The sequence below is a fragment of the Furipterus horrens genome, unplaced genomic scaffold (genome assembly GCF_987537825.1).
Source record: "Furipterus horrens unplaced genomic scaffold, mFurHor1.1.pri manual_scaffold_3, whole genome shotgun sequence".
Taxonomy (NCBI): Eukaryota; Metazoa; Chordata; class Mammalia; order Chiroptera; family Furipteridae; genus Furipterus; species Furipterus horrens.
Window position 1 is genome coordinate 156371127 of NW_028327173.1, and position 14650 is coordinate 156385776.

The following is a 14650-nucleotide window of genomic DNA, read 5'->3' on the forward strand; positions in this document are numbered from 1 at the left end:
CAATTCACTGAGCCATGCCAAGCAGGGCAATTTTTTCTTTAATTTAAATTAATTTTATTGTTTATGTTATTACAGTTGTCTCAATTTTTCCCCCTTAGCCTCCTTGCACCCAGACACCCCCACTCCCTCAGGCAATCCCCACACCACTGTCCATGTCTATGGGCCATGCATATGTGTTTTTTGACTACTATATTCCCTCTGCTGTACTTTACATCCCCATGATTATTTTGTAACAACCAATTAGTACTTCTTATTCCTGTCACTTTTGCCCAAACCCTGACCATCCACCTACCTGGCAATCATCAAAATGTGCTGTGTACCTATGATTCTTTCTCTGTTCTTGTTCATTTACTTTGTTTTCTAGATTCAATTATAGATATGTATTTATTGCCACTTTATTGTTCATATTTTTTATCTTATTCTCCTTAAAGAAGATACTTTAAAATTTCATATAATGCTGGTTTGGTGATGATGAACTCCTTTAGCTCTTTCTTGTCTTAGAAGCTCTTTATATGACCTTTGAGTCTAAACGATAGTTTTGCTGGGCAGAATAATCTTGGTTGTAGGTCCTTGCTTTACATTACTTTGGATATTTCTTGCCAATCCCTTCTAGTCTGCAAACTTTCTTTTGAGAAATCAGCTGACAGTCTTATGGGAATTCCCCTGTAAGTAACTAACTACTTTTTTCTTGCTGCTTTTAACATTCTTTGTTTTTAACCTTTGGCATTTTAATTATGATGTGTCTTGGTGTGGACTTCTTTGGCTTCATATTTCTTGGGACTCTTTGCGCTCCATAGACTTGTATGTCTATTTCCTTCACCAAATTAGGGAGGTTTTCTGTCATTATTTTTTTCAAACATGTTTTAAATTTCTTGCTCTCTCTCTTCTCCTTCCGGTGCCCCAACAATGCAAATGATGGCACTCTTGAAGTTGTCCCAGAGGCTCCTTACACTATCCTCATTTTTTTGGATTCTTGTTTCTTCTTCTTGTTCTGATTGGCTGTTTTTTTTTGCTTCCTTATATTCTAAATTGCTGATTTGATTCTTGGCTTCAAACATTCTCCTGTTGATTCCCTGTAAATTGTTCATTTCAGTCAGTGTAGCCTTCATTTCTGACTGGTTTTTTTTATGGTCTCCATGCACTTTTTTATGCTATTGAAGTGTTCAAGTTCACTGAGTATCCTTATAACCAGTGTTTTGAACTCTGCATCTAGTAGATCGCTTGTCTCCATTTTGTTTACATTTTTTTCTGGAATTTTGTTCTGTTCTTTCATTTGAGTCATGGTTCTTTGCCTCCTCATTCTGGCAGCTTTCCTGTGTTTGTGTCTATGCATTACCTAGAGCTGATACAACTACCTGGCTTAGAGGAGTGGCCTAATATAGTTAGTGTCTTGTACAGGACCTGTATAGTCCAGTGGCACAGCCTCCCCTATCATCCAAGCTGGGTACTCAAGGTGTAGCCACCATGTGAGCTGTGTACACCCTCCTCTTGTAGTTGAGCCTTGACTGATGTTGGAAGGTCATGGGAGGGACTTACCAAGGCTTATCTGCTGCAAGGACTGGCTGTGACCACTGATGAACAACCTCCAACTACCATAGCTGATCAGCTATGCAGGGGCTGACTCCTCAGAGCAGGACTTACTTCAGCAGGGCTCTGGTGCCCACTGAATCCACCCCTTGAGTGTGTCACTAATGGAGGTAGTTTAGTGGTGTTGCTCTGACATGGTTTGTAGCTGTCCACTGGGTGCACAGGCTCTGGGGCCTCCTGGGAGGTACAGGCCAAAGTCAACCACCACCTGTGTTCTGTCCAGGGCCACCCAGCATTAGCTACAAAGCATTCTGCAGTTGGATGCTACTTGTGGTAGGTTTGGTAGTGCCCAAGTGAGTCCAAGCTGTGAACCAAGGCCAACTGCTACGAGTGCTAGGCCTGTGGCCACTTAACAATAGGCACAGGGCTCACTGAGGACAGGTTCTGCTTGTTTAAGAGAATTTAGGAAAATGTGAAGCATGAGGCAAGACAAGCCATTCATATAGAAAAGCCACTGGGAATAGCTTGGGTGAGCCTGAAAGTTGGGTGTGGTGAAGCCTCAGGGAACCACCAGGTTGGAGTAAACAGTGTGAGCCAGGTTGATGGAATTTCAGATACGATGCCTGCCTGCCTGCTCTGTTGGGAGAGGGCTCAGAAAAGGAACAATGGCCTCTGCCAGAACTTCTGTTTTGAAGAAAGATGCCCCCCAGCTCTCGTCCTAATGACAGAAACTTCAGTTCCTCCCAATGTGCCTCTGGTGCCTTTCAATCAGTTGCCCCCATGCTGGAGCTCAAAGGGAGTGAGTCCAGGTAAGTCTGTGTGCAGGCCCTTAAAGAAGAACTGCCTGGGACTCTAGCAGTTTGTCTTCTACAGACTTTATCCCCACTCATTTTAACAGCCAAAAGTTATGGGGATTTATCTTCCTGGTTCTGGAATCCTGGACTGGGGGACCTGGTGTGGGGCTGGGACCTCTTGCTCCTGAGATATCCCTCCTGATTTTTATCGACCACATGTGGGTGTAGGACCAGCCCATTCCATGTCTCCACCACTCCTACCAGTCTCGATATAGTTTCTTCTTTAATGCCATAGTTGTAGGATTTCCATGCAGCTCCATATCTGGTGGTTCTGAATAACGGTTGTTCTGTAAACCTACTTGTGCCCACCCCATATACACGGGTAAGTCTGGAGAGCAAGAGAGATGTACAGGCAATATATACAAATTTGAAGCCATGAGATAAGATGACATTGTCAAGGGTATAGTCAGGGCATAGGTCCAAGAAAAAAGCCCTCGGGTAGTCCAACATTTTAAAGCAGGGGAGCCAAAGTGATACCAGCAAACTAAGAAGGGGCAGTCAGAATGTTAAAAAGAAAATCAAAAAAGTGTGTTATGTCCTGGAAGTAAACTGAAAGTGTTCAAGGTGGAGGAAGTAACCGTCACTAACCACGAGATTCAGTAATAAGAACTCACTGATGACCATTTCAGTGGAGTGGTAAGTAAGCACCACAGAAAATAAGAAAAAAATCTTGGAGACAGGAACTGTAAGCAGCCCTTTTTGTGGCAGAAGCTAAGAGAGAAGATCAAGAGAGAGTTTTTGGTATTATTGTTGTTTGTTTGCTTTAGAATTTGCAAGATTACAGCCCAGTTGGTAAGCTATGATGTATTAGTCAGCTCAGGTTGCCATAACAAAATACCACTGAATGGGGGACTTAAACAAAGAAATTTATTTTCTCAGCAACTGGAAGTCTGAGATCAGGGTGCCAGTATGGCCATGTTTTGGTGACAGCTCTCTTCCTGGCTTGCAGAAAGCCACTTTCATGTGTTAGAGGTAGAACAAGCTTGCTGTTATCTCTTCTTATAAGGAGACTATTCCTGTCATGAAGGCCACCCTCATGACCTTATCCAACCTTAATTACCTTAATTACCTCCCGAAGGCCGCATCTCCCAAATGCCAGCACACTGGGGGTTAGGGCTGCAACAGATGAATTTAGACAGGGCATAGACATTCAGTTGCGCATAACATATGCCAATGTGAGGACCCAGAGGAGAAAACTAACTGAGAAGAGAGGAGACAAGGAGACAACTGCAACAGTGATGTCCCTCAGTAAGCAAGAACAAGTGGCATCCGGTACACAGGAGAAGAAACTGGTCTTGTATAAAATCACAGGCAGTTCATCCAGGGCAACACAAAGACAGGAAGGAAAAACAGGCACAAATATAAGGAGAAGAACAAATGTAGGTGGGGGATGGGAACTTATCAAAGTTCTCTTCTGACTGCATCTATTTTTCAGGGAAGAAACCACAGTAAACAAATGCTAAAGTAGGTGAGTGGACTGTCATAAGGGAATCTACCAAGGCCCAGTGGCACAGAGCCTTGGTTTTAAATAGCTACAGAGACAACACAGAGAGTCCATGCAAGGTGAAAATCAGATGCAAGGAACCTGCATAATGCAAAAAAAAAAAAAAAAAAAAGCTAAGAACTATCACTAAATAAAAGGTTGAATTGAAGAAAAAATCCTCTCCAAAAAAGGAGTATGATGGTAAGGAAGGGTCCATCTGCACCTGGGCTCTGAGTGGAGGAAAAAGTCTCTACTTGGCAATTATCACCGAAAAACAGACTTCATGAGACCCAAATGCGCTCTGTGTGGCACAACAACTAACAAGCTGAGGATTTCGTTTGAATTGGGTGTGCCCACAGGAGCCTGGTTGAAGCTACATAAACCTTTTCTGGAAAAATACACACTCAACACAGGCCTCAAACAAATCCCCCAAAGTGCAGTTGCAATAAGTACTTTCTAAGTGAAATGCAAAGCTAGCTTATATGGTGCTCTGACATCCAACACACCTGCATTAAAATCCCTGCTCTACCTTTTTTTAATTAGTTCTACATTCTACAGAAAGTTCTCAAACTGCAGTTTTGTCTTCTATAAAACAAGGAGAGTACTGCCTTCCCTAAAAGCTTTTTGAAAGCACAGTTTCTGGTACATAACTCTCAATAATCAGTAGCTGCTGGCATTATAGTACTAGTAGTTATTACTCTAACTACAAATTACTTATAAGTTTAACTTAACAATGCAAATTAAAAGTTGTCACCACCACTAAAGTACTCTTGCACCATCTACCCCCACTCCAAAAATAATTGAACCTGATTCTAATCCATTCTCTGGACAACCCGTGGATCAAAGAATAAGTCAAAATAAAAATGAGTAAAATTTATGTTTAAAATAATGAGGATAATACATATCAAAACTTAAGGTATTAAAAAAATTAGGGCATAAAACTAAGTTTTGAGGGAAATCTACAGCGTTAAGTGTATATAAGGTCTGTCAGGAAAAAGTCCAGCCATTATTAATATGAGAACGGTTTGCCCAACATCAATATAATCTGGCAGCCAAGGAGAGTGGACTGGAATGCATATGCATGAACAATGATGACTTCACTATACTAGTCAATAGGGGCAGTAGATGCCTCTGAGTGAGCATGTGTACTGTGTGGCCATCACATTCAAAATAACTGAGAAAGTAGAGCAATAAATCTGCATAAAATTTTGCATTAAGTTTGAATATTCCTCCACAGAAACCATCTGGATGATTTGATTCAGAAGGCTGCAGCCATAGGCAACTGGTGATCAGCAGCTTCATCACAACAACATACCCACTCATGCATCACATCTCGTGCAGAGTTTCTTGGTGAAACATCAAATCACCCAGGCAACTCAGGCCCCCTACAGCCCAGATTTGGCACCCAGTGACTTCTGACTAAAATCACCTTGGAAAGGGAAGAGATTTCAGCCCATTGATGAGATTCAGGAAAATATGACAGGGCAGCTGATGGCGACTGGGAGAACTGTGTGAGATCCCAAGGTGCCTATTTTGAAGGATACTGAGGTATCATTGCCTTATGTACAATATTTCTTGTGTCTTTCTTGTATCTTTCTCTATCTTCAATAAACATCTCTATATTTCATATTACATGGCTGGATACCTTCTGGGCAGACCTCATATACTACAAACAAAAAAGGCTTACCATTCATCTAAAAGAATTTAGGGGAGCCCTGGCTGCTGTGGCTCAGTTATGATATATCTACTTCAGTTATGATATACACAAACCAAAGTAATATGAGCAGTACTTGTGACTTTGTCTCTAATAAAAGTCACAAATGTCTTAATATTATATTATAGTTCTGCGGATACCTCAAAACAGTTTGCATAATCCTCAGTACTTTGAAATTGTGAGTTATTACTTAGTTTACTGCTAAACTCTTACACGATTGCGGTCTTTCTGTCTATAATGTTGTACATTCTTCCTGTTTGTGGTGTCATCAACTGTTGAGCAACTACCTCTGTGCCAAGTAATTACTCAGTCACAAAGCAGCTGAGTGTTCTAAAACTGGAGATTAACTCAAAAGCCTTGCATAAATTCTGATGTTCTTAGAAAACCTATCCTCACCTTATAAAGCACAATATGGAAGTTTTAATTCCATAACAAAAGGATTTAACTTTAAACTGTGATTTTTAAATGTAATCTTTCTGTTACTGAATGCATTAATTTAAAAGTACATTATGGCTATTGTCACAAATTATTTTTAATATCTTGAAGCTGTATTTCATACATGTGACTATTTAAAAAAAAGATAATGAAATAAAACATAAAATTTGGGATTCTAGTTGCCTGGGTGGGAGGGAAAGGAGGAAATGCAAGCAAGAAGATAAGGAACCCATTAGTTTGATGTTCTTTGTCTCAAACTGGGTAACAGGGACATGTATATTTGTCAAATTATTATATCATATATTTATAAAATATTTGTAATTCAAAAAGAAGTATTCCTAGAATAAGGAAAAACTCTTTAAAAATGAAAAATGTAATAGCAGGAAATAATTATTCCAGAGTTTAAGATGAACATTCCCCCAGAAATTAAACAAAGACGTAAAGAAATGAAAATAATTTTTAATTAAAAAATTAAAAAGATGAAAAGATAGAAAATGGGAGAGGGAAAAAATGTAAATTAGAGAATCAGTATAGAAGGATCCACATCTGATTAAGGGGAGATCCAGAGAGAAAAGACAACATGAAAGAAAGGAAATAACAGAAAAGAAATAATATAAAATAATCTCCCTGAACTGAAGAACATGAGTTTTCAAATTGAACAGGCCCACCAAATTATCTGCACAAAAATGTCATTATTCCTTAGAGATATATACTAAAATATTTATAGATGACTTCCATATCATGACATCAGCATGAAATTTCAGAACATCAAGGATAAGGGGAAGATTCTTAAAACCTCTATAAGCTGAAGATGGGGGAGTATGATCATAATGGCACTGTACTCCTCAAATGGCAACACTGGAAGCTAGAAGACAATAGAACCATGACTTAAAAATTCTGAGGGACAAATATTTTCAACCCAATTGTCTGCCCAGCCAAATCAAGCTATAAAAGCAGAAGAAATACTTGTTCAGATTTCAAGTCCTCAGTGCTTTTTCCCATTCAACTTTTCTAAGGAACCTACTAGAGGATATCTCCATAAAAGGAAAGAGGAAGATAAACGATGCTAGGAAACAGGAAATTTAACAGAGAGGCAAAGACAATCTCCTGAGATCACTAAAAGAAAAATCCCAAAATTATAGTTCTGCTCCTTTAGACTTGGAGAGCAACTAAAGCCGACCGGAGCACAGAGAACCCACATCTCCAAGATACCTCCCTCTTATGTGAGACTGTAAATGAGAGAAGATTCAAAAACTGTCAGAGGTTTAGGAGATGAACTAGGTATATAGAAAACAAAGCAAATAGAAAAACAAAGTAGTTATTAACACCAAAGTAATTATTCTGTGAAGAATATATTGCTCAATCCATACTGTGAATGATACATGCTGACACAAAATTATGAGCTATCTACATCAGGAAAATAGGAGAAAAGGAAGTGATGCGTGTATGTGCTAGAAGTAAAGATAAGGCTGGAATCATCAGCTAGGGAACTAAAGTCTCAACTTCCTTAGTAGGAAGGAAGGAGATGATATCTAAAAATAAAGGAAAAAGAATTAAGAAATGGGAGCAAAACCAAGTTATTTTCAAACATGGAATGAAGTACCAAAATATGCAATTCGACAAATAACTGCCTCCAGAAAGAAAGCAGTGCCTCTTTTTATTGTGATTCTAGTGGTACTGTTTTACTTTTTAAATTATGGGTATATGATATTTTTGAAACAAAATTAATTTTTAGAAACATACTCTTTCTAAAAGGTCAAATAAGAATAATAATCCAGGTGCCCCCTCCAAAAAAAAAAACAAAATAAGAATAATAATAAATAGTCATTACTTCCCAAGTGCCTACTACCTAGGGAAACATATCTGATTTTATACAAATCTATCACTATTCCTCAGGCCAGCTTTGCAGAGTAAGATTATCCCAATTTAACAGATGAGAAAACTGAAAATAAGAATGAATAGGAATATTTTTAATTGTTTGGGGTTTTTCTGTTTATGTTTTGTTCGGTCCTTTACCTTTCCAGCAGTAGCAAAATATTCACCATCAGGGGACCATTCCATCAAATGTACAGATACTGAGGTTCTGAAAAAATAGTCGAACAGTTAACATTTTAAAATTCTGGAACACTGTACATAAAATGGTCAAAATAAGATTACTGACATCATCAGAACAAGAGTGTGTTCAATCTCTAAAATATTTCACCTCCCTAAAAATACAAATAAATTAAAACTAATCCAAAGTTCACTTTGGGGATCCAAAAAGGAGTGCAATTAACATGTATAAATGATATTTCTACCTACAAGTTCTGTTAATGTCCTAAATATAACATGTTAAAAACTTAGCTCATCATCTTCCCTGGCTAATTGGTCCCCTTCACATAATCCACATTATTAACAGTTAAACTATCCTTCCACTTGAAAGAGTGGCTGGCAACTTTCATCACATCTTCCCCTGACTGTCACCATCCACGTCTCTTCCCTTAATGAGTAATTCCTATGTGCCAACAATGTCAACCCAAGTTCTGAGGTCATACTATAAAAATATATTTGTCCTTTTCTTCAACAATCAACTACAGCATAGATTGAACAAAGATATTATAATAAGCTGTGGTTAGAAAAATTCTTCATTCTAGGCTTCTAAATGCAATGGTACCAACAAAATATAAAGATTATGAAAGGGAACATATTTTAGGAAACCTTTTTTTTCATTAATAAACATAACAACAGAGTTAGACACTAACTTGCACTGCCAGATGCACTTCCAATCACTTAAAACAGGCGGAATTTTATTATCAATTTCTTCCTCTTCTTCCACAATGTCACCTTCTGGAGGAGCCCACAACTGAATAGAATCAGTTGCTGTCAACAATCTGTTATCTGAAAATTAAAGAATTCCTGATGAATAAGCAAAGATTATCTAGAGAGAGAAAACACATGTGGGCTTCTAAACTAAACAGTAAAAAATAAGCAATATTGTCTATGCAAAAAACTTGGGGTACAGTATTCCCTCACTTATCATGGGTATTACATTCCAGATCCCCCCGCAAAGTAGGAACCTTACATTTATTCTACACTCTTAAATCTACGTAACTTTAACAACATAAGTATACAGTACCACAAAATCCCACGATATAGCGAAAAATCCACGATAAATAATTAAATATAATATTTTTTAAAATCCCACGACACAGTGAGGCCGCAATAAGTGAACCACGATATAGCGAGGGACTACTGTATATCTATTAAAAAGTTCTAAGAATCACTAGACAAGAAACAGCAGTTCTGGGGAGAAACTTGAGAACAAAAAAGAAAGGCTTTACTGCCAAAGAGCTATTATGTATCAAGTGAACCTTTTTTAAAAAATAACATAAAAAGTAGAATTAAAGCCCTGGCTACGGGGTTCAGTGGACTGAGTGCCAACCTGCAAACCTAAAGGTCGCTGGTTCGATTCCTCATCAAGGCACAAGCCTGGATTGCAGGACAGGTACCCAGCTGGGTGCATGCGAGAGACAACCAATTGTTTCTCTCACACATCAATGCTTCTCTCCATCTCTTTCTTTCTCCCTTCCCCTCTATGTAAAAAATAAAGAAATAAAATACTTTAAAAAAATTTTTTAAGTAGAATTTAAAAAGCCAAAAAAATACCACACAGAATGTTGTTAGGATGTAAGGTATAACTAAAAATTAATGAAATTTGTTTTTCTACTTGGAATATAAAAATTACCCTTCATTAACTGTGATTGTAAAAGAGGGAGAAATCATTATCATTAGAGGTTTCCAATCTTTCAAAACTAGGGACAACAGCTTCCTGAAATAAAAATAACAAAACGAGATTTTTTGGGGGGGTGGGGGGTCCTGTTTGATTTCTCATTTTCTTTCTTAAATACGGTTAAGGGTAAAATGCAGCACATGTTCATTAAAGAAACCAATCATCACTGTTCGGAAAATAAAATATTCAAAGGCAGGGAAGGAAAGTACAGAACTAACAGCAAATTCAGCACTCTATAAAGCAGTGTATATCAAGAAGAAAAAAAGTACATTTATTCAATAGCAAAAAGAAAATATACTGTTGATCATTTTCTTATTATAGGAGACTATATCACATTGTAATCATACATTTAAAACAAATTATTTACTTTTAATAATTTCTAAATAGAATCACTGAATACCTTGAGGGTCCCATGCTAAATTGTATGTCACGGAACTCAAAAAAAATTGCCCAGTTTTAAGCCATTGACACTTGAGTTGCTGAAAGAAAAAAAGAGAAAAAAAAGTTATGTTTTTAAAGTAATTTCCACAAACACTGCTATTTCATCATTTTCTTCAATTTAAGAATGTGTGACCTAAAACAAAGATGAAATATAGCACTATTATTTTTTTTTTTTAAACTTCCAATGGTTCAACTTACTTTTATTCTACCTTATCAAGCTACTTGCCATGCCCAAACAAAGCATGTTCTCTCAGGCTTCCTTCCATGTCTGTAAATACATTATTATACTTAAGATATCCTATCCTCTATTTTCCACCTGCAAACTCCTATGCTGACATTAAGATCTAGCTGAATCTCCCGATTGCTGTGGTTCAGTGGATTGAGCGTCGGCCTGCGAACCAAGTGTTGCTGGTTGGATGCCCAGTCAGGGCACATGACTAGGTTGCATGTCAGGTCCCCAGTTGGGGTTGTGAGTGAGAGGCAACCACACAGTGATGTTTCTCTCCCTCTCTTTCTCCTTTCCCCTCTCTCTAAAAATAAAAATAAATAAAACAAACAAATAAATTATTTTTTAAAAAAAGATCTAGCTAAATCATGACTTCATTGGTTACAATGAATTATTATTTGTTCATATGCCTGAGTCTCCCATGAAATTACTACTCTTCTAGAGCAAAAATTATGTCTTTAGCACTGTTAATGGCTAGTACACAAATGTTCAATAATCGTTTATGAAAACAAAATAAATGCACCTTAGAAAGAAGTGCAATGTCTAAAATAAAACTAGATCTACCAGCCCTGGCTGCTGTGGCTCAGTGGACTGAGCATCAGCCTGCAAACAAAGTGTCACTGATTCGATTCCCAGTCAGGGCACATGACTAGGTTGCACGTCAGGTCCCCAGTTGGGGGCGCGTGAGAGGCAACCGCACATTGATGTTTCTCTCCCTCTCTTCTTTCCCCTCTCTCTAAAAACAGATAAATAAAATAAAATTAAAATTAAATTAAAGTAACCCTGTTAAAAATGTCTTAAAAAAAAAAAAAAAAAACTAGATCTACCTCCAAAAAACTCAACAAATTTGAATTATGTAACACATAAAAATCCACAAACCTGACCTTTTCTATTTGAATAATTTCCATCTTTTTCTATTTTCATTCTAAAAGGTAGAACGAGATTTAAAGTTTAAAAAGCCAAAGGCCTTGGCCATGAAAGAGTATCTAAAAATAAGTTTAGAATTCTTTATAGTATATAATGTAAAATGGCCTTTAGTGAAAGTATTCTGCAACATAAAGCTGTGTCACCTTAGGTAAGTTATACACTAACTGCCTAGACAATAATTTTTTGTTGTTGTTGTTCTTCTATTACAGTTGTCCCATTTTTCCCCCATTGCTCTCCCTTACTCTGCCCACCATCCCTCCAGTGATATTGATAAATGGCAATTCCCTCTCTCTTTATAATATATTCATAATATTTAACAATTAAATAATTTAATCAAGATTTCTGACTATCAACAGGCAGAACTCTAAAATATGAGTGCAGCCCTTGCTGGTGTGTCTCAGTGGGTTGAGTGCTGGCCTGTGAACCAAAAGGTCACTGGTTCAATCCCCAGTCAAGGCACATGCCTGGGTTGCAGGCCAGGCTCCCAGTTGGGGGCACGCAAGAGGCAACCTATCGGTGTTTCTCTTGCACAGTGATGTTTCTTCCTTCTCCTTCTCTCCCTTTCCCACTATCTAAAAATAAATAAATAAAATCTTAAAAAAATAAAATTTGCTATCCATTTCATAATATTATCACAGGGAAAAGACTAATACTTTAATTGGTATTTTTGGAAATGTAAAAAGAAATTTAAATCATACATTTAACGAAACATAAAAATCACTTGTTTTAATGTATTAAGAATATACTTTCTCAAAAAATTATTGGTAATATATACTCTTGGCATTCAAATTTCACATTGGCAATTTTGACTATTTGTGAGAGATGCTGGAGTTCTAATTCATGTAGTGATTTTTAAAGGGGTTAATAATTCTAACCATATGGGATATTCTGAATATAAAGTAAGGTAAAATAAAATACAGCATCCAGAATGAATCTTAATGTTTCTCAATGTGCTATGCTAGACCACTTAGCTGGTAAGTGAGTTTACCAAAGCTCCTAACTCCTTCATTCAACAAATATTTAGGAGCCTAGTATGTTCCAGAAACATTCCAAGTACTGGGGATACACCAGTTAACAAAAGACACAAAGCTCCCTACCTTCATGGAGCTTACAATTAATAAATAAACAAGGTACATGCTATAGAAAAAAGGTAAAAATAGAAGGATGGGGGTTAGAATAAAGGTAGTAGAAGCAAGTGACAATTTTTAAAAGGGTGATCAAGGTAGAACCCACTGACAAGGTATTATTGAATAAAGATAAAGTATCTGCAGGAACTCCAGCTATCTAGAGAAAGAGCATTTCAGACAAAAGAACAACCAATGCAAAGGCCCTAATATAGGAGAAAAACTGTTCTAAGAACAGTAAAAATGCCAGTGTGACTGGAGTGATATCAGAGAGGAATAACATGGAAAATCTCAATTAGCTATAGTCCAAAAAACTGAGTTTCTAAAAGGCCTAAGGATATATTTCTAATGAATATAAAAGGTCTTATCCCAAAGCATCAGACCAACTTCACACTGATGTTCCAGACCATCTTCATTCAGCACCAGCTCCTAAGGAGCTCTTTACTGCTAACAACTTGATTCTAAACTTTATTCTAAAAGTTTTCTACTACCACTTAATACTTACACAATTTCTCTTATGAGAATTTATGCCCAAGGGCTCAAAAATACAAACAGCATTGCCATACGAAGCTGCAATCTAAAAAAGAATGAACAAAGCATTAATATTTAAGGAAAAGAAAAAATAAAGGTAACCTTCTTTTCAGAATAATGTGTAAACTAATTACACATAATACAATCCTAATACAGTATTCATGATTTATTCCCTTCCATAAGCATAATTGGAAAAGTATTAAATTTAAGAATCTTTTTTCTATTAGCAAAAATTCAGCAGGCTTTACTTCACACATTAAATGCAAGGTTGACCTATTCAAAGAAATCATCATTTTCTGTAAGAATTTTTATTTTAATATAGAAATAATTTTAGTAACAAAAACTCATTTCATAAGTTCATCTGTCAGAAACTTTATTAATCCAATGAATATAATATAAAAACCATGAGAAGTAGAAAAAGATATCAATGAATAACAGGTATTAAAAATATATCAAATAAAATGACAATTACATAATCAAACAAAAATACCATCTGGGCAAACCATCTAGAAGAAGCAATGGAGAAAATGCACTCAGGAGAAATCAGAGGGACACCTGCTGCAACTAGAGAAGAAAGAGTAAGGCAGACATCTCCAATGGACTTAGCCAGGAATTGGGGGCCAGGGTAACTTTGCTCTAGGTTGTACACCTGATAAAAGAGCACATAAATCCCTCTGTTCCTAGAAACTACCAGATCCTGCTTTCCAATAATTCCTCAAAAGCCATTTCCCAGTTCTTCCTCCTTTTAGCAAGAGGGAATCAACTACAGGGAACAGACCAAAAATCATACCTTCTGACCCCTCTGGACCTGTTGGTTAACCTATAAAACTAAATAAAGTATATATTCGTTTATGGCCAGCCAAAAAGATCTACTGTGATTTCAGGGCATCTCACACCAAAGTGTGTTTAACTGTTACTCAATATCTAACATTCTTCCTAAAAAAAAAAAAATACTTCTAATCCACAATGGTGGGGGGAAGCTACTTAAAATTCCTGGCTGAGGTAATAGGCAAAAAGTATTATGAATGATTACATTCAACAGGTCAATCAATGAATGAATGATGGTAGCTAGCTAACGTAAGGTCCTAAGTGTGAAAGTTATCACAAGGACTGGAGATAATGAAAATTAAAGAAGAGAGAAATAAAAGACAATACATGAAACATGTCATAATTTTGCCTTTTTTACTTTCAACCTAGTAAGGAGAAGTAGAAATATGGGTATGAACACCAAGGTCTTACATATATTTTTTAAAACTTTGCTCCCAGAGAGTTGTTTATTGTAATTATCGCCAGCATATAAACAATTTACTAAAATTCATCTCTAACAACTATCGTACATCTCTAGGTTTAAAGCTATATTGCTTAGCCTAGGGAGATGAGCAATAAAAAATTAATGAAAGAAATCTGACACTCTCAGTGTTCCCTAAAAAGTAAACAATGCTTGCTTAAGGAAAATAATGAGAAAAAAAAACTCAGAAAAGCAATCAACAAGTTTCAGAAAACACCTGGAAATTCAGTGTTTCAAAACTAGGTCAATTATGTCACTGGACTGTCATATTATAGTACATTTATACAACTATTAAAACTTGATACAAGCAGCAGGGTGGAACAGTAGAAAT

At 36.8% G+C, this 14650-nt stretch overlaps 1 protein-coding gene across 2 annotated transcripts in view; it reads right to left on the minus strand.

The window, feature by feature from the left end:
• DMXL2 (Dmx like 2) overlaps window positions 1–14650 on the minus strand; it is a 126687-nt gene that overhangs the window by 84823 nt on the left and 27214 nt on the right. For both annotated transcript variants that reach the window (XM_090270601.1, XM_090270600.1), the window contains exons 3-6: window positions 13006–13077; window positions 10183–10261; window positions 8755–8890; window positions 8030–8096 (exon numbers count right to left, since the gene is read on the minus strand). In XM_090270601.1, coding sequence (XP_090126727.1) covers window positions 8030–8096; window positions 8755–8890; window positions 10183–10261; window positions 13006–13077 — 354 coding nt within the window. The remainder of the gene's footprint in view (window positions 1–8029; window positions 8097–8754; window positions 8891–10182; window positions 10262–13005; window positions 13078–14650) is intronic.